This window comes from Catharus ustulatus, chromosome 3 (assembly GCF_009819885.2).
Source record: "Catharus ustulatus isolate bCatUst1 chromosome 3, bCatUst1.pri.v2, whole genome shotgun sequence".
Classification (NCBI taxonomy): domain Eukaryota; kingdom Metazoa; phylum Chordata; class Aves; order Passeriformes; family Turdidae; genus Catharus; species Catharus ustulatus.
In genome coordinates, this window is record NC_046223.1 from 31,838,694 (window position 1) to 31,862,058 (window position 23,365).

Sequence of the window (23,365 nt, forward strand, 5' to 3'; positions counted from 1 at the left end):
ACATTATGAATTCAGATTGATATTTCATGAAATGGGATTCAAACTATACGAAATCATTAAAAAGCATGCATAAAATAGTAAGCTATATAATTAAATAATTCTAAACCCTCCAAAATTCGTTGATATTCAGGACATATGAGTTTTCTCAACATTCAGGCTAAGGGTTTTAAAATGCAGTTTCCTTTCACCATGCCACATCATTTGGGAAAAAATAATTTGTGATGCAAATGGTGAACATCTTTATATTATATTTCATGAGCTGGCATTTTATCCTATTGGCTTAACCTGTAAAAGAGCTATGAAGATTGCAGTAATGTTAGGATAGGCAAATTTTTTGTGGGTTTGGCTTGAGCTAGATTTCCTCAACTTCCTGTTGTAGTGACAACCTCATTATGGATGTGTTCTCCTAAATGATGGACTGCAACACTTGAGACACTTTGCCTACATTTTCTGAGCTGTAACTTATCCTTTCTTTATCTGTAATGTTACTAACTGTAGCTCAATTTACTCTCATTGAATATTCCATATTACACTCTTTTGTTTTACTTATCACCTCTCTGTCCTTTTTTGTGTTAAGACCATACTCACCCATCTTGAACAAAATACTTTTATACTTTTTGCTAGATTTCATGAAAGTGAGATAGTCTTTTCAAGCCCTTGAGTGGGATTTGCAGCCGTTCTCAAGTTCCCTGCTGATGCATCTACATAACTGTCACATCCATGTCAAAGTTATCTCAGATCACACTGACTCAAATGCAACCTCCCTTGAAAGCAATAATGTTTGAAGGAGTACAATAGAGCACACCATTCCTTTAAGACACTGTTTACCTGTAATTCATTTTCCTGTTCTTTATTCTTAACCCACGCTTTTCCTTGAGTTTGTGGGTCTACCAAAAGTGGGTATCTCGATGCCTTCGTGACGATGATACCATTCTGAATTGAGAGGTGATCTCCAGGCAATCCTTGAAGATTCCACTCACTAATCTAAATTTAAAAAAAAAGAAAAAAGAAAAAAGAGTAGTTTGGAATAAATTATCACTGGAATTTTAGTCAATAAAATTCTTTCCAAGAAGTAACAGGGAAATCAAAGAAATGCATATCTGAACCTGTTGAAGAACTATTAATGCAGGTATAAAAATATTTTCAGAATTTCATTTTTATGGATGTTTTTAACTATATAGAATCACAAAAATTAGGCTTTAAAGTGTAAGGATGTCAAAAGACAGCTTGACAGACAAAGAAAACCATTGGGATCAATTAAGCAAAAACCAGTTTAAGAGACCTTTTGGGAATTAATGTTTACTGAAGGAAATGAACATTCTGGCATTTCCCACTCTTTGCCCATTTCTTATACATTCACATTGAATAAAAGGACTTCATGGTATTCTAAACTACAACCAAACCCACTGTTTTAGAAATGTCCTGGAATATTGGGGATTAGAGTTCTTCTCTTAGCAAGCATAATGCTGGCTAATGGTCATAGCATATGCTAATGGAAATTCAAATTAAACCCTCCAAGCACCAAGAACTTACTGTTGGTTGATCTACCAACATAGAAATCAGGTTCAAATCATCAGAAAAGGGGATTTTATGAGCTCTCAACTCTGCTTCCCATAAGTCTTTAATCAAAAGGTTCCTGAAGTCTTGGTTAAAAGGTCCACAGTATGACAGAAAACCTGTGCAGAGCAATATATCTCCCACAAGTCTAGAAAAGGAAGAAAAATCATAATTAAAAGGTGATGCACGGTCTCAATTTCTAATGACTTAGACAACCAGCTTTAGAAACATAAGAAGATTTCAAGAAAAAAATTTCTGTTTCCAGAGCATTTTTGTGGCAAAACTTAAGAGTAGTATTTTATGAAAACACTGTCTCCCCCAAAAAAAATAAAGCCCTGATGAGAACTATTGCTTCTTTCATAAATGAAACATGAAAATAGTTTATTTCTTAAAAATAGATCTGATATACAATATTTATCAAGGATATCAATCTAGTTCTATTGAAACTCTCATCAGAAATGCCCAATTTCCCCACAGGAAATTTATAGTAACATGAGTGCTCTACAGAAGCTGAGCTATCTGAAAGTTTCACTTCCTCAGTGACATCAGAACAAGTTGCAGTATTAGGGGGGCCGCAGAAGCAGCTGTAATACAGGCACATAACAGTCCTAGTAATCTCTTTGGAAGCTAATTCCAAGATCAGAGGTATTGTTCTTAACTGAAATACTAGCATTAGTATTAGCAATACTAGCATCCATGTATTCTTACTTATGGAAGGAAAATTCAAATTTCAGGATAGTTCATTTGATTGCATTGTTATATTAAGATTTCTAAGAATAAAATTAAGTATCACAATTAAAGCTACTAAATCGAAGTTTTTACAAGCATTATCTTTTTTGCTTTTGTGTAATGGATTTGATACCTTTTAATCTGAGATTTAAATTCCTTGCTTTGCTGAGTCCACCTAACTTTCTCTCCACTCAGTCCATCTATAAGTGCAGAGGCTGCTTGCATCTTTCTTTTGCATGATTCTGCATCATTCTCTAAGTCCTAAAATTGAAAAAATGTCCTACTTAATCATAGAATACAAAAATGTGGAGTTATTTTATATGCTTTTCATCCTCTTATATTTATTATACCTATTTTATTTATTTAAAGCTCATACTTGAGAACAATTAAAGGTGTCTAATATATTCTTATTCACAGAAAGAGGGGGAATAGGAGAGGACATAGGCTTAAATCTCTTACTTTTATACCTGAATCTCAGCCATGTTATTCAAGGTAAATGTGTATTTGCAGCAAACCCTAATTACAGTAAATTCACGAATACAAGCCGCACGGAGTATAAGCCGCATATCCGGTGTGTTGGCAACATTGATGTCTTTGTCAATAGATAAGCCGCACCCGGAATATTAGCCGCACTTTAGTTCGCCGCGAACTTTCACAAAATCGTCATTTAGTAACACAATCGCGGGATCGCCGGGGCTTACTGGCTTACTGCCGACCTCGGAAACATTGTTTCCAAGTGAAAAAAGACACACCCTTTATTTACAAGCCGAAAAAGACAGGAACAATAGTGTGGTCATTTTGCGAGCATTCCCAATGGATCCGCGTTGCCTTTAAACAGCCGCTCAGCCGCGCGGGCAGGCAGCTGAGCTCCGAGCAGAGCCACATCTCTGTGCTGGCACAGGAGCGGCTGTTGTAGCCCTCGCAGCCCCGCGGGGGGAGTGGCCGTTGTAGCCCTCGCAGCCCCGCGGGGGGAGCAGCCATTGTAGCCCTCGCAGCCCGCGGGGGGAGCGGCCGTGGTAGCCCTCGCAGCCCGCGGGGCGAGTGGTCGTTGTAGCCCTTGCAGCCTGCGGGGGGAGCGGCCATTGTAGCCCTCTCCCTGCGAGCCGAGTGGCCGTTCTACCCCTCTCCCTGCGGGGAGAGAGGCTCCCCCAGCCCTCTCCCTGCAAGCCCAGCCAGCCCTGTAGCCGCACAAGACTGAAAACACTTTAAAAAGTACAGAGAAATATCACACACTTTTATCGAACTGCCGAGGTAACTCACCCCGATAACAACCCCCGCCCCTCAGTAACGCCGCCATCCACAGGCAGGCAATAAGCTGTTCTCTGATTGGTTCATCGTCGGAACAACGGGAAACCATGGATTTCAGACTGTTTTGGCTCGGGACTGGACCAGCATGATACTAGGTAAGGGCAGATATCACATTTTTGTCCATAGATTAGCCGCACCGGAATATTGGCCGCATTTCCGGGTTTCCACCAAAATTTTAGTCTTCTTGCTGCGGCTTGTATTCGTGAAATTACTGTACATGAAAATATTGTACAAGCATTTTTTATAAAACTAAAATATTTTTATCTCACCATTTTCTCCTTCATTGCTGCATCAAACTTTGCCTGCACTTTGTCCAGTTCAGCTTGCTTTTCATCTAATTCTGCCTGAGCCTTATCTTTTTCTGCATTAGCTATTTTCAGCCGACCTTCTTGTTTTGCCAGGTTAGCCTGCAAAGGAGAAAAAAAATGTTAAAAGTACAATGATATATAAGATTTCAAAATAATTCAATGAACTATTTAAGCCTGCTTAGCTGGTAACCACAAGACTATAATACATCAAAGTAACTTTTATTTAAATATCAAAAACATTTAAGCTGAAAACTATATCACATATATACTGAAGATTTTTTTTATTCAATAATAATACAGTACCTAAAGTTCTAGTATATATTGTCAACTTTATTCCTTTAAAAAGGAGTTACATTTCAAGAACCTGGTTAAGGAAGTAAGGTTTCTGATCTGTACACATTAGTCAGACTAGAAGAACAATACTCAATATTCTTGCTTGACTATATCTTTTGACTATATGTAATTTCCACTTTTTTTTTTTGTGAATTTTATTTTTATTTTTAATTAGTGAATTTTGACCAACAATCACAACAGGAGATTGGTCCTTTATCGTCTAATAGTATTGCTTTTGACCCACTACAAAATGGTCCTAAAACAGTGACTCTTCCTATTGCTCCTAAAATTATATTTATGTTGAACACAGGAAATTAATTAATATTTTCTAAATAATTCACCTGTATTACTGTTACTTCTGCAAATAACACTTCTACCAGTGACAAAAATGTAAAAATATTTTGGGATTCCCACGTGCTCACCCCTTTTACTATCTTTTTTTTTTTTTTAGTATGCTACATTTAAGGATTAAATACTTTGTTTAGAACAAAATAATCACTGTCTTTGAGTTTCATAAACCTGAAAAAGAACACTCACACTAAAGTAGAAATCCACTCTTAAAAATATTTTCCTTATTTTGCTTTCTACTATTGCAATAGAGATGCTTTATTGATGTGAACTCTGAACCTCTTTAGAAAGCCAATACTTAGGCAAGATGTCAGTCCTTCTCCACTGCCTCTGAGTTACCAGGAAAAAACAAAGAACATAAAATAGCTGCAAACCTCTGTTTGCAGGACCCTTTAGAGAAGGAATGGAGATCCTGGTACAACAGTTTGAAAACAATTATAAAGTAATTATAATATAATTTTTAAAAAGACTGAAAACACCTTTCCCTGTACACAGTAAACCAGATCACATAAATTCAATCTAGGATATTTTTTTGTTCTGTGTTTTCTCTAGAAAAAAGAAGAAAATAGGTTTGTTTCTGCTCCTACCATCTTTAGTCAGTGAATCCACAGGCTATTATGGCTGAATAAATTTATTTATATATATATAAGCATTTGTATGATCATATTAAATTAAACTAAACTCAATTACTTGGTAAGCAAACACAAAGCAAGAGAGGATGTATTACCTTAAGAGGCAAGACTTCTCTGTTAACACCATAAAATACCACCATGGCTTGTGTCCATGAGAGGAGTCCTGCCACGTTGCCGCACACCTTTTTACCATGTTGCAGTGTATAGTCTTCCATTTCAAAGTAAGGCTGGACTAATTCTACTGTCTCATCATTGATTGTATCCCTAGCAAAGTTCCGTAGGTTGTTCAAGAACGGGCCACTCATAAGCTTCAAAAAACCGCACACGAGTTATTTACACTTTTTAGGTTCATTTTAGATTCATTAAGATTATTTACACATTTTAGGTTCAAAGTCTTGTTCATAGGTGAAGCTGTTAAAAAGCTTTCCTAAAATTCTTCTGTAAACAGAGGCCATTTATATTGCTAATATTATAATGTGCTATTCAGTTTAACTGCTCCCTCATACTTTCTATTATTTTGAAGGTTTAACCAATTACACTCCAGTAACTAGAGTCGAAAATTACTGGTGTACTTTCCATCCTCTGTATTCCAGTACTGCATTTCAGAAGCATTTAAGAAGCATCATTTAATAAAAAAAAATGACCAAAAAATAAAGACTCAGAGATATATTTGTAACTTGACTAAACACCAGGAAAAAAAAGTTTAGGCATTTGAGAAATGTGATCTAAATTCTGAAAAGTGAAATCATTTGGTTTAATTTTTTCTAACAAATGTTTAGCATGCTAAAGGCAATTCATGGAATAACTCCTTATCTCATTTTATTATACCAGTGGAAAATAAAAGCTTTTGATGATTTTTTAAACTGTGAAAGCCTAAATAAAAAGCAAGAGCCCTATTTGTTACCTGTTACCATCAGGCCATGTGCAAGGAACAGGGCAAGGAAACACTAAAGCTTCTGCTGCAAAAGCCTCTAAGCAATTCACCTACTATTTCTACCAGTTAGACATAGTAGACATAGTGTGTAGATACAGTTTATCTTAAAACAATGTGTTTGCCTTTTAACAAAATTCTGTCGTGTTGGGTAAACAGCATCATAAGTTCTCTAATAAGCCAATTGCTATTTGCAAAGTTTAAGAAACACTGTTCTAAAACTCTTCTTACTTTTAACGATTCTCCCCATGATGGCTTGCAGCAAGGCTTTTCTGGATCCATGGTAACTTGATCCAATCTCTTTTGAAATAGAAGAAGACAGCAGTCCATGATCCTCATAATGAGGTGAGGAGGTTTCGCAAGTTTTCTAACAGTAGCAATATCCTCTGGTTTGATGGTCTGTTTGAAGAAAGATGTAATAGAATCCTGCATCAATACCATTATTCTATTTTCCCATTCAATGCTTGATTTTCATGTTCATTTGTAATACTTTTCTCTGAAGTGCATTTGTATTAAATATATACAGAAAAGTGAGAAATCTGGCCTAATAAATGAATTTCTTCATTTCCTGAAACTTTAGCAATTTCAATGAATATTAGACAAGAATATCTTCCCGATATTAAAGACATCATTCAAATACCAAATTTACATACAGCAGCATTGACTTGAATTGTCAGTCTAAGTGTTTAAAGAAACATTACTGTAAAATTGTAATAAGACTTAATTAAGAACAGTTAGCTTGATAAAACAGTAGTACAGATTTTTAGCAGTCGAGTTTTTTGGGAGATGGATTTGGTTATTTTTGTTCAGTTTAAGTTATTATAGGTATGAGATATAATTTTTAACTTCATTTTCTAACTGCATCACTGTCACTGTCACTTGGTTTAGTTCAACAATCATTACAAAATTTTAACAAATATTTAAAACTTCAAAACTAACATTTATTTGTGTCTAAAAATACACACACACCACTACCTGCCCAGAAGGAGTAGTTACTGGTACATTACAGAAAACATTTTCTAAGTCCACAAATTCTATGAGTGAATTTTGTGACTATTTTTGGAAGTTTCATTTATCTAATAATCTAAATGTCAGTGTAAGAGTAAACAATGCTCCTTTTTTTTGCTTTTTCTACTCAAGAATTTCTGTCACATAAATTCTGGTAAGTGGAATGAAGGCCATCATTGATTTCTGATCTCAGCTTTTTACTCTTTAATTGTTCAGAGCAGAATATTGAAATTGTGCAGCACAGTAATGCCTCCAAATTTCTGAATCCTGATTCTGATTGCCCTGAATCCCCTTTGTTTCCTGTTTTTCTTAAAATTAAAAGCATTAGGATTTTTGGTGAAGAAAGAGATAGATTTTTATTTGTCTTAAAAGACAGGTGTAACTACTTAAGTTTGAATTAAAAACATTTTGTTAGCACAAGAAGTATTCTCTTGATTTCAGAATAACAGATATTCTAAAGGCATCTGTAGCTTTTGGAAAGATCTACACTCTCATAATGATCAAGTATTGGGGTGGAAGGAATAAAATACTATGAAATAGTTCCTATGTGTTTAAGGTGAAATATGTGTGCCTTGAAGTATTCATGAAAGACACGGCCAGCAACAGTGAGGAGCTGGTGACAGCTGTCAATACCAAGAGACAACTGTATGTTGGTGGATCTGGCCTCTCACAGGTGATGCAAATAATACTATACCAATAAAAATGTAATTTATTCACTTTCAGAGCTTCTTCTGCTTCTTCTAGTGCTGGTTTAGCCGCCTCCAGTTTTCTCTCTGCTTCCTGCTTTTCTATATCAATTGCATCCACGATCTTTTGTGCTTTATCTTTCACACCCTGGACTTCAAGTTTTATTTTAGTTGCAGCTTCAGCACTTTCTTTGACTTCTTCTAATACCTGGAATTAATAATAAACACATAAAATCTATAAATCAAAATGGTGGAACAAATGATTGCGAGACACAAGATAAAACAGTATATTACATATATAAATCTAACCCCAACTACAGCTAACTATATAGGACATCATATAACTATTTACAAAAATTAAATGTGAGAAGTTCAATTTCATCCCTTTCTCACACATATTTCTCTCATATGAGATTAAAAGCCTCGAAGAATGCAGGCAGTCCCTTAGTCATCACCAGCCAAATTTGGTCTCCAGTGCACATTAAATATGCACCTTCACAGCATTATTGTATCTTTCAGAAAATAGAATGTCTGTACTGATCCATTCCCTGGCATATCTTTCCAGAGAGTTATTTTGGAAGCCAGACTTCTAGCAGACCACCAGTCTAATGAAGACACAGATACCTTTTAATGTAAAAGACAAAATCTGAAATTGGACTGTGATGAACATTTTTCTAATGAATTTTGAAATAGAAGAGTCCCATTAACATATTAACTTTTTCTCTGCTTGTAAGTGCACATATAATCCCAAATTTAATTATGTCAATTAAGCCAAGTTTAAAAAAAGTTGGAAAAAATGTGATCTGATGGTTATCTGAGTGGGTAAGAAATGGGAGGAGAGCAAGGAAAGCACTCAACCTTTGTTGCAGTCTAAAAGTGCCTCACTTTCAGAAGCAAATGCTGAATCAACATGCTATAGAGAGAGTAAAACCTCATTTTAGACGAGGCAAATTTTTACAAATTAAGATAAAGTTTTGCAATAGCATTTTACCTGCAGTACATGCTAGTGGCATTTAACACTCACTTTATCTGCCTTAAGAGATGTCACAGCCAGCTCCTTCTCCTTAATAGCCAAGTCCTTAGAGAGTTTAGCAACAGATTCACTGGCTTCCATCAGCTTGGACAGACCTGTTAAGTAAAAGATAAAACTGAGAAATATAGAAACTACTTTTTCTCTACTTAGATTACACAGTCTAGGTCCAGATCTCTCATATGTTCTACTTTGTGTTCTCATTCCATTTTATGTACAGGAAAGAAAGTGGGTGTAAGCAGTCATACTATCATGATTGTGTCTACTATTCATATAAGTAATTTTACAAGACACAAAATTATGATAAATAAGCTTACTTCATAAGAAAACAACAAAGGAACTATGTCAAGTATATGTTGCATCATAAAGTCATGAGACAATTAGAATTTCTGAACGATGCTTCGCTGTGTCATTACATGAAGAAATTACCTAAGAATCCATGATGGCCTTCTAACAGGGAGTCCCTTCCAGAAAAAACTGGGAAGAAGTGGATTCAAAAGTGGACCTTAAGATCACAGCAAAATTATGACCTCCAGTTCCTGCATATTGAGTTTGCCCTCTCTTGTCCGTGGTGACAGAGAGGGTGAAATGGTACATATGTGCTGAGGGCCAGTCCCATCACAGCTTATCTGTGTGCTATAGAAACCACCCATAGAGGCTACTCAGCCTTTCCTAAAACATGGAATCACAGAACATGCTGAGTTGGAAGGAACTTATTAGGATGATCTAGTCCAGCTCTTGGCTCTGCATCAGGCACCCTGAGAATCCTACCATGTGCCTGAGAGCATCCAGAAATAGAAGTGCTTGCCTCCTGTATGGTTTTTATTTATTCAGTTTTTCCCATGTATTCATAGGTTCTTCTCTTTTCTCTCTTCTCTCTCTTCTCTCTTCTCTCTTCTCTCTTCTCTCTTCTCTCTCTTCTCTCCTCTCTTGCCCATAGACTTGAGCACAGATATTTTGGCCATTCCTGAGTTCCTCATTGCTTGCAGAAGCCTCTCCAGCCTCTTTCTTTCTCATCACTGAATCTTTAAATCCTACAAGTTTCCCTGGAAGTAATTCCCCTTATTGTCTTCTCTCTGTAAGCACTTGAGTCAGCACACCCTTGCAGCTACACATTTGATGTGCTATGTTTCTCTGTGATGTCTTCCAATTTTCTGCTACCACACTTCAAACAGAAAAGTGTTCTGTCCCAGCATAGCTCTTGTTCTGACACAGCTGCCTCTTGGTTAGGTTACTGCCATGCTACAGAACCACAGAACCATCTAGGTTGGAAGAAACCCTCAATATTATCGAGTTACACCACCAACCCAGCACCTTCAACCCAGTGGTGAGATTGCATGGTGAGAATTTCCACAGACAAGTCCAGAAGCAAGTTAATAATGTTTAGAATTACCTCTCTCTACACCAGTAAATCAGATGTTACCGCTCTCCATTTTCAGATTCTACTTTCTATTACAAATTCTGATCTGCAAATATTAACGTTTAATACAATGCTGAGCTGAATGGTTAAGCTGGTAGCCTCTTGAGGTATTTTTACAAGAGAATCATTGTGAGGTTGTGACTGTGGGAGTGTCTGGTAAAGGGCCTCATATGCTACCACTTTTGGACTGTGATCCCCTATAAGTGATCGCTGAGAAAGAAGTCTAATATTAAAAAAATAGATCATTTGAGACCATACATGGAATGTATTTGCTTACCAGTTTGCATGCGTTCAGCCTGCTCATTGATGCTATTCAACTTCTCAGTGTAAACCTCTTTGTAGCCATTGATGAAAGAGAGATAGGATTTTGGTGTCACGTAGGCTCGTCTTCGGTACCTAAACCAAAGCATAATTGGCAACATCAACTTCACACATAATTTTGATACATACAGCTATTTGATCACTTCCAAAAAAATAAGAAAATTATATATCTCAAGTCTTTATTCATTCAAAATCAGATTTCTTCATGATGCTTATACTTTCAGTTATATTTGTTTTAACCACATAGACTGCTGAATAGTAGGAATGAAACAACATGACAGCAATTCTTTTTCATAGCCTGAAGATATAATGCTATATCAGATTTACTTTTTATTACCCTTAAAAAACATTTATTGATACATATAACACAAGTTCAAAAAACACTGTCAGTAGCAACATTTTTTAGATTAATGATTGCATTCATAGAAATATTACCTTTGGAAATAATCCTCACAGCTTTCTGAAACTATATCGTGAAAGACACCCATGGTTTGTACTATTTCTGCTTTGACTGCTGGAGCACAGACCATGTTAAATTCTGAAAGAAAATAGTTGGACACAGCTACAAGAGCTTCCCTGGGCCATCGACTGAACCAATCCATGGTGCACCCTGATATCAGACCAGGAAATTTCAAAGAACGTGCACGGAACTTCTCACCAACCTGAAGAGAGAATCACTGTCTGTTAGCAATATGGTTCTTAAGCAAAGGTCAATGAAAGTCTTTAATTAGTATAAACAATTAAATAGTCTATTTTCTCTTGATCATTTTCTGCTTAGAACACTCTGAAATTTTTTTCTCCTCATATAGAGTTTCATGAAATTTCTGATATTCAACATTCATGAAATTTGAAGAAAAAAGTTCATTACAAATATATATGGTTTTAATATTTTGAAGCATCAAATAATATATTTTAATTACCAGTAAAATATTGTTTTCCAGTTAAAAGCCATAATTTCACAAAAAATACATTCACTGATGTGTATTAGGAAAGAATATGTAAGAGCAAAAAAAAAATAAAAACACTTTAACTTGTAAGATATCAATTATTTTTTAAGTATTTTGCTATTAAGTTCTCACAGCTGCACTATTCCTTTTATTTTCTCAGCAATTACCATTAGATTTCAGTAATCTTTTTTTGCATCTTGAACTCCCTTAAAAATATAAAACTTGAATAATTCTCTTAGACCTCATAGGCAAGTTTGCTAATGGAAGAAAGGAAAACAGATATTTAGAAAAAACTTACTGGAGAAAAGCAGAGGACAACATGTAAGTTCTTCTTTGCCCGACTTAGAAAGTACTCATAAAGATTGTCAAAGGTAGGAGGATGCCGAGGCAGCTCTTTTTTCATCACAGATATTAACGATTGGGTGATTTCATCCAATTCATCCCGAGCAAATAAATTAGAAATCTTTTTATAAAATAAAAAATTGATAATTAGTTGCATGGATGTCATTATTATAGAATTTATAAATATTTGGCTGTTTACATCTGTGTCTCTCTCTCTCTGCACACACACAGTTTAGACTAAAAGCCACTGGTTTAGACTTACAAAACTCCACTGGGAACTAAAAAGTCTAACTCCAGAAGAATACAGAACTTGACTGGCAACTGAATCATCATTTAATAAAAGGCTGCTGAAATACCTACCACAGCTCCTTTTGTATTATCCTGGCTTACACCAAAATAAAGAAATTACATATCCAGAGCACTCCTTGTTTAAAAAGTTGAAATATTTTAATCATTATTGATTTTACAATGTGTTACCAAGATAAATAAAGTAGTGAGAACAAATTTACCATACCCTGCCTCAAGAGTACATTGCCTGTCAGGCTGAGATCCTTACCTCTCCTGAAGATAGCAGATTATTTACATATTCCAAAAATGATTCCTCTTTTATCTCGTTATCAGTGAAAATAAAGGTGATACCTTGTCCTTCCTGTCCAGCTGTTCTATATAATACTTTTAAATCTTCTGACAGATTGGTTATATTATAGGATCTAAGAGAGATAAGAAACATTACCTGTTAATTCAAAACAACTCAGAATACCGCTCTTTTTTGATTAAAGTATTTTATAAATGACATTGTAAACATACTTTGTAATCACACATATTTTAGTGCAGGGATAGCAAACACATGGTCTACCTTTTTCAAGTCAAAATAAATCCAGTGTTGTATACAAACCAGATTAGAGTGTATTGTTCTCAGTATTTTTCCAATGGTGACAAAATGAAAATAAAGAAAAAGAAAAAAAGGAGAAAAATCTGTGGCCAAGTAAAGACAAAACAATACTATAAAAGTGATTTATGTATTTCTTGCACTTCTTACCTGGTTAAAGTGATCTGAAATATTTTATAGCCAGCAATGAAGGAGGCTAATTTTGAAAGACTTTGTTTTCCAGAACCACCAACTCCGACAAGTAAAGCATTTCCATATGCTGTCCGAATAATTCGGGAAACCTATAGAGGAATTAATAAGGAAAAATATCAGTAATAAATTTAAATATTAGTCAGCAAAATTTAAAATCTATTATGCTTTGTGCTTAATTTACTATGATACAATATAAAAATTATTAAAAGGATACTTGCAGAAATTTTTTCCTCAAAAGAACACTTTAAAATTCTTTAGGAATTTTGTGTGGCTAATGAAGAAGTTGCATAATAGAATATAGGATGGTTATAATCAGTTAAACACAGGATTTAAATACATGAAAGGGGACATTTTGAGCTCCAGTTTATTTTGAAGACATCATGCTGAATGTGTTTTAAAATACCAATAAAAAGCTTCAGTTGTAAGAACAAATATAATGCATTCCTAATTTTAGTAGTCTGAAAGACTTGAACATGGTTATACCATGCTTTAATGTTATCTTCTAGTCTATCTACTTTCAACATGTCTTTTGTGATAGTTTTCTTACCAAGTCTCCAGCTATAAAAGCTGAATTACAAATTTACTATTCTACTGCTTCTTGACACATTTTCTTTGGGTTTATGATACATTAGTGCATTATTACTTTTAAGGTTCTACATTTTATTTTGGTCCACATGTAAATTATGCACAAAACGCAAAAGATTGGCATCTAAATCAAGTCTTTGAAATACATTAATTTTTATCTTTTATAAAATGTGACCTTAGTGCTCACTTTCCTCTGAGCCTACCCAGATAACTATATTAAAGAAGTCTAAATTTAAAATTAGTGGGTGACTAGATTTATTGTTACTTTAGGTAGAAAGGAACCCTGCTGTCACTAATTACATATTGAGGATATTCTGGCTAAAACTTGCCAACAAAAACAGAATGTCAGAAGCTTTCAAGGTGTTCTGAAATTCACCTAGCACCATGTGAACCACATTTTAAAAGAAATTTATTTATTTCTGTTTAAATGCAAAGCAAACAAACATTTACTTAATTTGAGATCAACTAGAGATGAACAAAATTTCTTCAGTTTTTCTTTCTCTGCAATTTCTGTGTGTCTTTCAGTAAATCAGATCATCCAATCAATGCAATTCATTGAGAGAACACTTCTTAAGCTTGAGACAGAAATCTCATAATTTGCCTTTATTTCACCCCCATGAACCTGATTTTGATTTCAGATGAATTCTTTTCTGATATATTCCTTTCTGAGTAGGAGAACAAATGATTGTTAGTTGAGGCCTACACACACCCTAAACTCTACCCTACAAACTGATTCTATTTAGCCCTAATTTATATCCTTCCCCTTCCCCTTCCCCTTCCCCTTCCCCTTCCCCTTCCCCTTCCCCTTCCCCTTCCCCTTCCCCTTCCCTTCCCTTCCCTTCCCCTTCCCCTTCCCTTCCCTTCCCTTCCCTTCCCTTCCCCTTTCCCTTCCCCTTTCCTTCCCCTTTCCCTTCCCCTTTCCTTCCCCTTCCCCTTCCCCTTCCCTTTCCCCTTCCCCTTCCCCTTCCCCTTCCCCTTCCCCTTCCCCTTCCCCTTCCCCTTCCCCTTCCCTTCCCTTCCCCTTCCCCTTCCCTTTCCCCTTCCCCTTCCCTTTCCCTTTCCCCTTCCCCTTCCCCTTCCCTTTCCCCTTCCCCTTTCCCTTTCCTTTCCTTCTTTCCCTTTCCTTTTCCTTCCCTTTTCTTTTCTTTCCTTTCCTTTTCTCTAATCCAATCAGATTCTGTCTCAGGTTGTTTTTGACCCCTCTGAGGTACAGATACATTTGAAGTGTTCTCTGAATTCTAAGTTATTTTTTAAAAATTAATATAGACAATATAAATGTCTTTATTTATGGTCTCACCTTTCCTGTTGAGGAAAATCCTCATCTATCTGAATACATAGAAGTTTAAACTAGTTTTAACTAAGATATTTAAATGAGGATTTATTATAAAACATGGAAACAGGTAAAACGACTGTAGCTCTTTCCTAGTTCTCGAGAATGACCATGCAAAGATGGCAAAGCAGTTTGGGGGTAAGAATAGCTTTTTGCAATGTGCCTTCTAAGAATAGCCCATCCAAAAAAAGTACACTGTTACAACAGTTAAACAAAGAAAAAAGTAGCAATACCAAACCTTAATAAGATGTGTCATTGCATCCTTGAAAAACACCAGATCAAGAAACGACCCTCTAATACTTTCATTGTATTGTGACTGATATGCCCGCAATTTGTCACAAAGGAATTCATAGCTTGGAATCTGGAAAAAAAAAAAAAAGTCTGTAACAACACTAGAAGAGCACTTCAGAATTTCAAAACTCCCCTGATATTTTTACACAAACTTCAGTCTTATGTGCTGTCCATATGTAGTGATATTATCTTGCTAATTCACCATAATTATTGTAGTTGTGTTTAAGCAGAAATTTTTTGCTAATGGTGCAAGAAAGAAAGAAGCAAGAACAGGAAAAAATAGTCCATATTTATTAAATTTTGACTTATTTTTATTTATTTATTTATATTTAACATTTATTAAATCTAACATCACTAAAATGATTATTGCTTGCTCACCAGGAAAATCTAGATATATTTTCACAAGAAATGTGGTAGCTATTCAACAAAACTTCGTGTACTGTATGAGTTCAGCAATATATCACACTTAATAAAGAAAGGAAAACTTTGGTGCCTAGAATTTGATGCATAAAATTAAATACCTCCTCATAAACTTTTGGTGCTTGAAGCTCAGCATCTTCTGGTTCTTCACCAGTTGGTTCAGGTTCATCCCGTAAAAAATCTACAAAATACGGCTCAGCTTGGAGAACTTCACTTAAATCCGCCTCCACATATTCCTCAATTGTTTTATCAATAGTTTTTTCAAACCAGACTGTATCTTCAGGTGTATTAAACCTGAAAATCATAAATTAGTACAAATTTCAAAAAATATTTCTAGTTATATAGAGAGAAAGCAGGTAACTAAATAGTAAGAAAAAAACCCTGAAAAAAACTCGAAACTTAAACATTTTAAATAAAAATACCTATTAGACAATACATACTACACAGTAGTCACAGAAATGGATTAGGCAATATTCAAAAAAACAAGTGCTTCCATAATATAGTCAGTGACATGAAATGTAAAACAAAATAATTTGATTTTCCAACTTTTCACCAAGAATGAGGCAATGACAGACCATATTATTTTTCAGATAAAAAAGGATGACAAAGGGTGAATGCTTTCCCAAATAACCATGGCTAAGTGAGCCTTATCTTCCAGCCTGCAGCAGAACAGCATCATTTATGGTATCATATTGCCTATGAAACTGCAATTGGACAAGGAATAGTGAAAGGAAGGTAGAATATGGCACTACAATCTGACTCCATTCTCAACACCTCTTACACAAAAAATCCATAATTAGCAGAGACAAATATGCATTGGGGTTGAGGGAACAAATGCAAGTCTACATACATATAATAGTGACTACATTTCATTGTGCAAACAACTTTATCTGCTTCCCTTAACAGATTCAATCTGATTTTAATACTGATCAGACCTTCAACTATTCTGCTTATGATTATTAGCGAAGCAATGAAGAATGCTACTTAGGAGTAACTGTAAAATGTGATTTTACTTAGGAGTAAAATGTACATTTACTCAGCAGTAAATGTAAAAGACAAGAACCTCATCATCCACAGAAAAAGTTCATTCAAACTGCAAATGTCGAAGTACAGAAAAAAATAATTTCCCTATGTTTAGTTCTTTTTCTTTTCAGTGATAGAACTGAGAGAAAAGTAGAACAAATGTGAAGAAGCACAGTGCTGTGAATTTTCGAAGAAGTTAAATTGAAGAACTGTTATAGAGACAACCTAAATGTGCATTACATCACTATTTTTAGAGGTCTTTAGTAATGACATTATAGTATTAACCACTAGGAAACTTAAAAGCAGAATGGAAACAGGAAATGCATGACTACACTCTCTCTCTCCCTCTTTCTAATATCTGCACAAATGCATCTCTTCCATGCATTTTTAAATTTATCACAACAAATTAAAAGCATATATGAACAATATATCAATAAATGCCAGTGATATTGCTTTTCTGCTTTAAAGCAGAAAATAATATACTGTATGATTCTGGATGATACTTTTGCCTTAGTAGGGTGGACCCTAACTTTAAATTAAAATTAAACATTTTCCCCCATCTCATATCAACAGCACTCTGCTGCACATAAGAATGTACAGACACAAATTTCAGCAAATATGTAAGTTAGTGTAATATATGATAGTTCAGACAGTCAGAAATATCAGCAATTCTAATATATTGTGGTGGATGGGCTTTCTCTGATCATGGAGAAATAACTACTTAAGTCAGCAGAAAAGTTTGGCCTTTATATTCTTGACAGCAGATGGATAAGATTTACTTGCACATTTCCTGCATGCATTTTCTGAACTCAGTTTATGTATCTTACGAAAATGGAGAAAGTGAGCAAGATTATGATTCATATGGGATATTGAAACTGGTGATAACAGCAATCTTCTTTGGCTCTTAAGTTTGTTAAGGCATCTTCTGGAGAAAAAAAGAGATGGGCTCTGTCAGCCTACTCAGAACTCTCATGAAAGAAAATGAGGTATTTAAGAAGATACAGGCAGGGATGGCAAACAAAACTTTTTGACAGTGTTCTATGTTTTGTTTGGAATTGTTTCTAACATTCACATGAAATGGAGTGCAGTTGTTTTATCCACCAGTTTCAGCAGTGTGCAATTCGTCTCCAAGTTTTATATGCCTTGGTGTTTTTTCTGTTTCAGCTGAATATATGCCAAAGTCCACATATCTACACATACCTAGGAGAATGTCACTTTGTCCCTCTTCTAATTGAAAGACAGAGATGGAACTTCTTATATTTCTTCTATACCTCTTTTCTTTATGTTAATAAGTTAATTGAATAATATGATTAAGGATGATCCTGCTAGAATACAATCATTATGTATTTGTCTTGCTTGCTACCATGCCAAATCATCTACATTTATGTAGTCAACATCTTAAAATAGATAAATTGCATTTTAAGGTTTTGCAGCTATGTTGAATACTGAAAACATTCTGGTCATGGCAGGTAATGCCTGATCACTTTTCAATTCAAAAACTTTTAGGTATAACTAAAAGCAAAAGCAGTCCAAAATGCTCTCTTTTGTCCATGACAAAATATTTGCCATTACTTTCACTTTGTGTTATCTTTATAAAGTCAATGAAGTGTAAAAAAATAGACATAACTGTTTTTAAGAGTCAATACTTAGATTTAATGCTTTAAGTATAAAATATTACTTTATAAAAATCATGAATACTATTCCTTCAGTGTAAGAAAAAAATTTTATTAATTATAACCACACACAGTAGTAGTGGGTATATGTCAGGTTTTTAGCAGCAGCTATAGTGCTACATCTAGAATTTCACAAGAAATTGAAACACAATGACCAGAACAATAATACTGATCTTCAAGACATATAGGTAATAGCTATATCTGTTTAATGAATATTTTGAAAGATATTTATAGGAAATGGGCCAATTTTTAGTCATAAGAATGCAATCCTCTTTTTTTCTGTGAGGACAGCAAAGCAGATTTAAATTATCCTATGTGTATAAATTTAGGACACCATAAATTTCTCTTTTCTACAGTGGAATACACTGAGTGCAGCCAAAGGGGAGGAAAAAAAAGTAGGTTAAAATATATAATATGTAGATAATTTACTAGGTTAATCTATCAGTACATACCATGATATTTGTTGGAATAATACCCCAATGCAGACTGTACATAAAACAAGATAAAATTTTTCATATTGGTCTAATAAGATTTATAATATTTAGAAGTTTTACAGATGTATGAGCATAAACGAAGTAAATGGCTAAACCTACTAAATACAGAATGCTGTAAATATTATACCTGTCAGCAATTACTCTGGTACATTCATGTTTGAAAAGTTTTAGGATAACAGTGCTGGTTGTGCATTCTTCTGCCTTTATAGTTAACATTCCTTGCCAAATTCTAGAAAGGTCTCGAAGGTTGAAGATATAGTGGAATTTAGATGGTGTAGGTAACATCTTTGCCTAAAGAAAAATATTGTTAATATTCAAAATCAATAACACCTGTAAAGAATCAATAATAATAAAATTTATAACTTGATCATTAATAACATATATAAAACATACAAATAAAAAAGATACCAATTTTTACACATAATACTGTGGGAGAATTCTTTAAAGAAGCCACCAAGTGTATCTAATTATTTGAAAGCAGGATCTGTCACTAAATATAGAACATCACTACTTACAACATGTAATTTTTTCACGTGTTGCTCTGGCTTTATAAATTAAAAATTATAATTTGTAAAAAATGTCACTCCCTGTTCCTTAGCTTTGGAGATTAAAACTTTGGGTGGCATGAATTAACTTGTAGGAGTGAATGGACTGATATTTCCATTCATCTGTCTTGTATACTGAAATCTGATATTTTCCAGATTTCATCTCGAAAATATTGTAGTCCATCCTCTGTTTTTATAAATTTTTTTATTTTCATTTCCTTTTTTTTTTTTTTGAGGAGGTGGGGTGGTTTGGTTTTTTGTTTGGGTTTTTCTAAGTATGATATTAGGGAATAGTTGCCTAAACTAAACTAATAGTCACTCTATTCAGAGATAAAACTTTCCTTGAATTTATACCTTTGTCCGCTGCCACAATATTCTTCCTGTCGAGACCAATTTTTCCACCATTTCACATACTTCAGAGTTGAATTGTCTACAGGGATGAAAGTATCCAGTGGCAATTATACCTGAAAAGACAAGATGCAATAAACTAATAATCTCAGCTTGTACAATATAATAAGGTAGGTCATGACCAAGACAAATAGGTGCTTATTTAAAACATTACTTGGTAAAGCATAATTTAAAAGCTATAGCTGAAATAATTTTTCTCTGTTGTCTGTGACTTTTCTGAATTGGTATAGAAACATTGGGCAGTAAGTGCTGGGTTTCTCCAATATCCTGTATTGACAACGTTACCAGAATTGAGACATTTATCAACAAAGTGCATTTCAGACAGATCAGAGGTGGAATGTTAACCTACACAGAAATAGCAGCGCTCATAGATTACCAGGAAATGTGATTGCTTACTTAATATTTGTTTGCCCAAAATTAGAAAGACAAACATTTAAAGGGTTTCATTTCTCTTCCACAGCACTATTTTTGCTTCAGTTGTTCTACCGGATGAACTCTGAATTTGCATAACGAAAGTGAGAAAGAAAGCATACTTTTATAAATTTTAAGTCCATTATGAAGGGAAATAAATTGTGCTAAAACAAGAGAAAAAAGTACCAAAAATTTTGTCGATGGATGCATTGGATGGCAATGTACAATTGAATACACTAAACTGTCTTTTTAAACGCTGGGGAATATCGTTACGGCCTCCTCCAGGATGTATCATTGCAGCTATTATTTGTACATCTACAATTGTAAGGAAATCTCCAGGTTTATCCAAGCTGTACATTCCTCTCATTTCCATCATCTGACGGACAATTTCATTTGTTATCTGTAAATTTATGTAAGTTGTACAAATTAGAAATTTATGCAAGAAAATAAAAAAATACACCACAATAATTTAACTTATTTTTGTTATTCTACTAATCCATAGGAGATATTGTTACCTTAATCTAAAACCAGATTAAACTACCTTCTTTAGTCATATGAAAGATCTTGGCTTATGTGATTTTAAATGGCAGGAAAACAGTTTCAGAATTTTACTGCCACATAATATCAAGAAAATGTGTTTGTATTCTTGTGAACTAAACAAAAGTAAAAAAATGAACCGGGGAGAAAATTGGTTTTTTCCTTATTTTGTTGCTGGAAATTCAGCTACAGATGTTCCATCTATGCTTTTCAGCTCACTCCTGGGCCTCCTTTGAATTAAAACAATTCTTTTATGCTTCTTTTGGAAAGGTTATTCATTCTTCATTCCACTCTACAGCTCCAGAGTTTGCCCCATAGCAAGTGCTCCAATGATACTCAGCAAGTCTTATGTATGTGCTCACACACCCCACCAAAACCAACATGATATGTGGCATTTCACCAACGACAGACTATTGTCCCATCAAAAATATTTCAGCCATGTCTTGGGGTCATAATGCAAGTCCTAGAGGAGGCCTTGAGTTTTTCATGTCCTTTATTTCTCTCTCCAAGGTACTGTCCTTTCTCTTGGCAGAAATTTATTTATTTGTGCTCTCAGATTAACGTTAATCTTGAACTTGATAATATGCTACTTTGGTAGGGTGCTGATTTTTGTTTAGTCTTAAAAAATAAGGAAGTGAAGACTATGAAAAATATGACACCATTATATTACATGTTTCATCAGTAAATCTAATTTGCTCTCTTTTTGTGTGTGCCAGTGTTGCAAAATTATAAAGCATTTCCAATAATTAATAGTTAATTAAAATTTCTAAGAAGTCCACTGATTCTCATGTGCATATATATAAAAAAAGCACAGCAATTTGAGAAGAGGTAGAGATATTAAAAAATTTACCTGATCTCCCCATTCATTGATAAATGGCATATTGATATCATCAATGAAAATAGTCATCTTTCTGCCCCCAGGAGGTCCATAAGTGCTTCCAACACGTTTGTCCACATAACTCTCTATTGTTCTCTAAAAAGGTAAATAAAGTTCTCATTTTATATCTAAAATAACAATATTTAAAATGCACTGTTGAAAAAGCTACTACAGCATTCAGCCAGTAATTCCCTCTTTTTGTTAGCAGTTTCATCTTTAATTCTAGTATTAAGGAACCTGGTTCCCAAGGCATCAAACTCCTGTCCTACAACCCATCTTTGGCTATCAGAGGTTTTTGAAAAGTTTCCAAACTTAGAAATTATTATTTCATTATCAGCATTATCATTTTCCTAACTAATATCACTTGTTTAATTTTTGCAATACAACTGCAGAGCACAGAGAGGCAAATTAGATTCCTTTAATTATGATTTCCCAGGTGTCTTGTGAGGGATGCAATGCAAAATTTTAATATTTTGGTGTCAAGAAAGAGGATGCAATAGACAAGTAAGATTAATATGTAACAGAAATGTTTCTTCAAAGTTCTACAGCTTTATTGTATTTCTAAAGATACATAAACAATGACAGAAAAAAACACCTTGCAAGATGGTACCAGATGTTTTCCTTATACAAGTAATGTTTTCTTCATAAAAGCACAAATGTCACCCTATATGAGTAATGCAGCATGTGCTGTCATAAAGGTAAAAGTATTAAAAGTATTTTTGAAACAGAAAACAGACACATCTTTTGTCCAATGTTTTTGTCCCATTTTTACAAGAAGATATTTATGAGTATTTTAAGATACAGACATACAAAGAATATGTGATTAAGGTTGAAAAGAGAAACTGATAAGTCATCACATAAGAAATCAGTAACTTTATAGCATGTCTAATGCATGTAAAATCACACAACCTTTTCAAATGGCCTCAGAATGATGACTCAAAATTTAAAAAAAAAATCTTGAATGTAACATGTTTCGAGTGATTGGAAGCATTTCCCCTTCTTTTCTGCCACATCTCTCTATTGGAAATCATCAGAGTGAGCCTCGTCTTGAGCTAACTCTGCTAAGGGCGCCCCTCCTCTGAGGTGCAGGACTGCAGCACAGACAAGGCTCACCAAGGTCCTCTCTGTGCCAGAGACAAGTAAGTCTGGGATTTGTTTCCAAGAATGTTCTGAAGACCCATAATATGCTCATTAAAGGACACTTCACTGATATAAATGTATACATCCTTGCCTGCATGTAAGGATGGTTGCCTTATTCCGTCTCATTTTGATACATACCATGACGAGAGATCTTATACATAAGAATACCTGCCGGGAAAAACTCAGTAGCCATTCTGTGGGTCTGGAATTTTTTTAAAAATAGGTGTATAATCCATTATTTTTCACCATTTTCTTAATAACATTTACATTAACTTCATAAGAAAAGATGCCTAATTTTGGAATGGAGTTTGTAAGACCTATTCCACAAATTGATTTTTCAATCAAGAAATATCCCAAAATGAATTTTTTTTCCTACTAGAGGTTCATCACCATGTATTCATAGAATTGAATTGGTAATGAAGCCAATTCAACTTACAGAATCACATCCTAGCAAATTAGTAATATCAAATCATACCACAGTGTTATAAAACATCCTTTCAATCACTTCAAAAAACTATGTACAGCATTTTTTTCTATCTATATGAATTTTTACCAATTACATTGGGAAAGAGAAATTTCTACAAATTTGTCATGCTAGAGGTCTTTAAAGATTGGATTTCTGATGCAGTAGTTACTCCTGAGCTGAGGAA

General features: G+C 34.5%; 1 protein-coding gene across 1 annotated transcript in view; it reads right to left on the reverse strand.

Moving 5' to 3' along the window:
- The window catches only part of DNAH8 (dynein axonemal heavy chain 8), a 113,307-nt gene that overhangs the window by 25,653 nt on the left and 64,289 nt on the right, over nucleotides 1-23,365 (reverse strand). Inside the window, 19 exon segments of the mRNA XM_033053827.1 lie at nucleotides 829-984; nucleotides 1,534-1,705; nucleotides 2,420-2,547; nucleotides 3,864-4,001; nucleotides 5,311-5,523; nucleotides 6,378-6,545; nucleotides 7,872-8,048; nucleotides 8,865-8,968; nucleotides 10,568-10,686; nucleotides 11,047-11,273; nucleotides 11,857-12,021; nucleotides 12,457-12,610; nucleotides 12,940-13,070; nucleotides 15,135-15,257; nucleotides 15,709-15,901; nucleotides 18,925-19,088; nucleotides 19,697-19,806; nucleotides 20,348-20,561; nucleotides 21,549-21,671. Coding sequence (XP_032909718.1) covers nucleotides 829-984; nucleotides 1,534-1,705; nucleotides 2,420-2,547; nucleotides 3,864-4,001; nucleotides 5,311-5,523; nucleotides 6,378-6,545; nucleotides 7,872-8,048; nucleotides 8,865-8,968; nucleotides 10,568-10,686; nucleotides 11,047-11,273; nucleotides 11,857-12,021; nucleotides 12,457-12,610; nucleotides 12,940-13,070; nucleotides 15,135-15,257; nucleotides 15,709-15,901; nucleotides 18,925-19,088; nucleotides 19,697-19,806; nucleotides 20,348-20,561; nucleotides 21,549-21,671 — 2,979 coding nt within the window.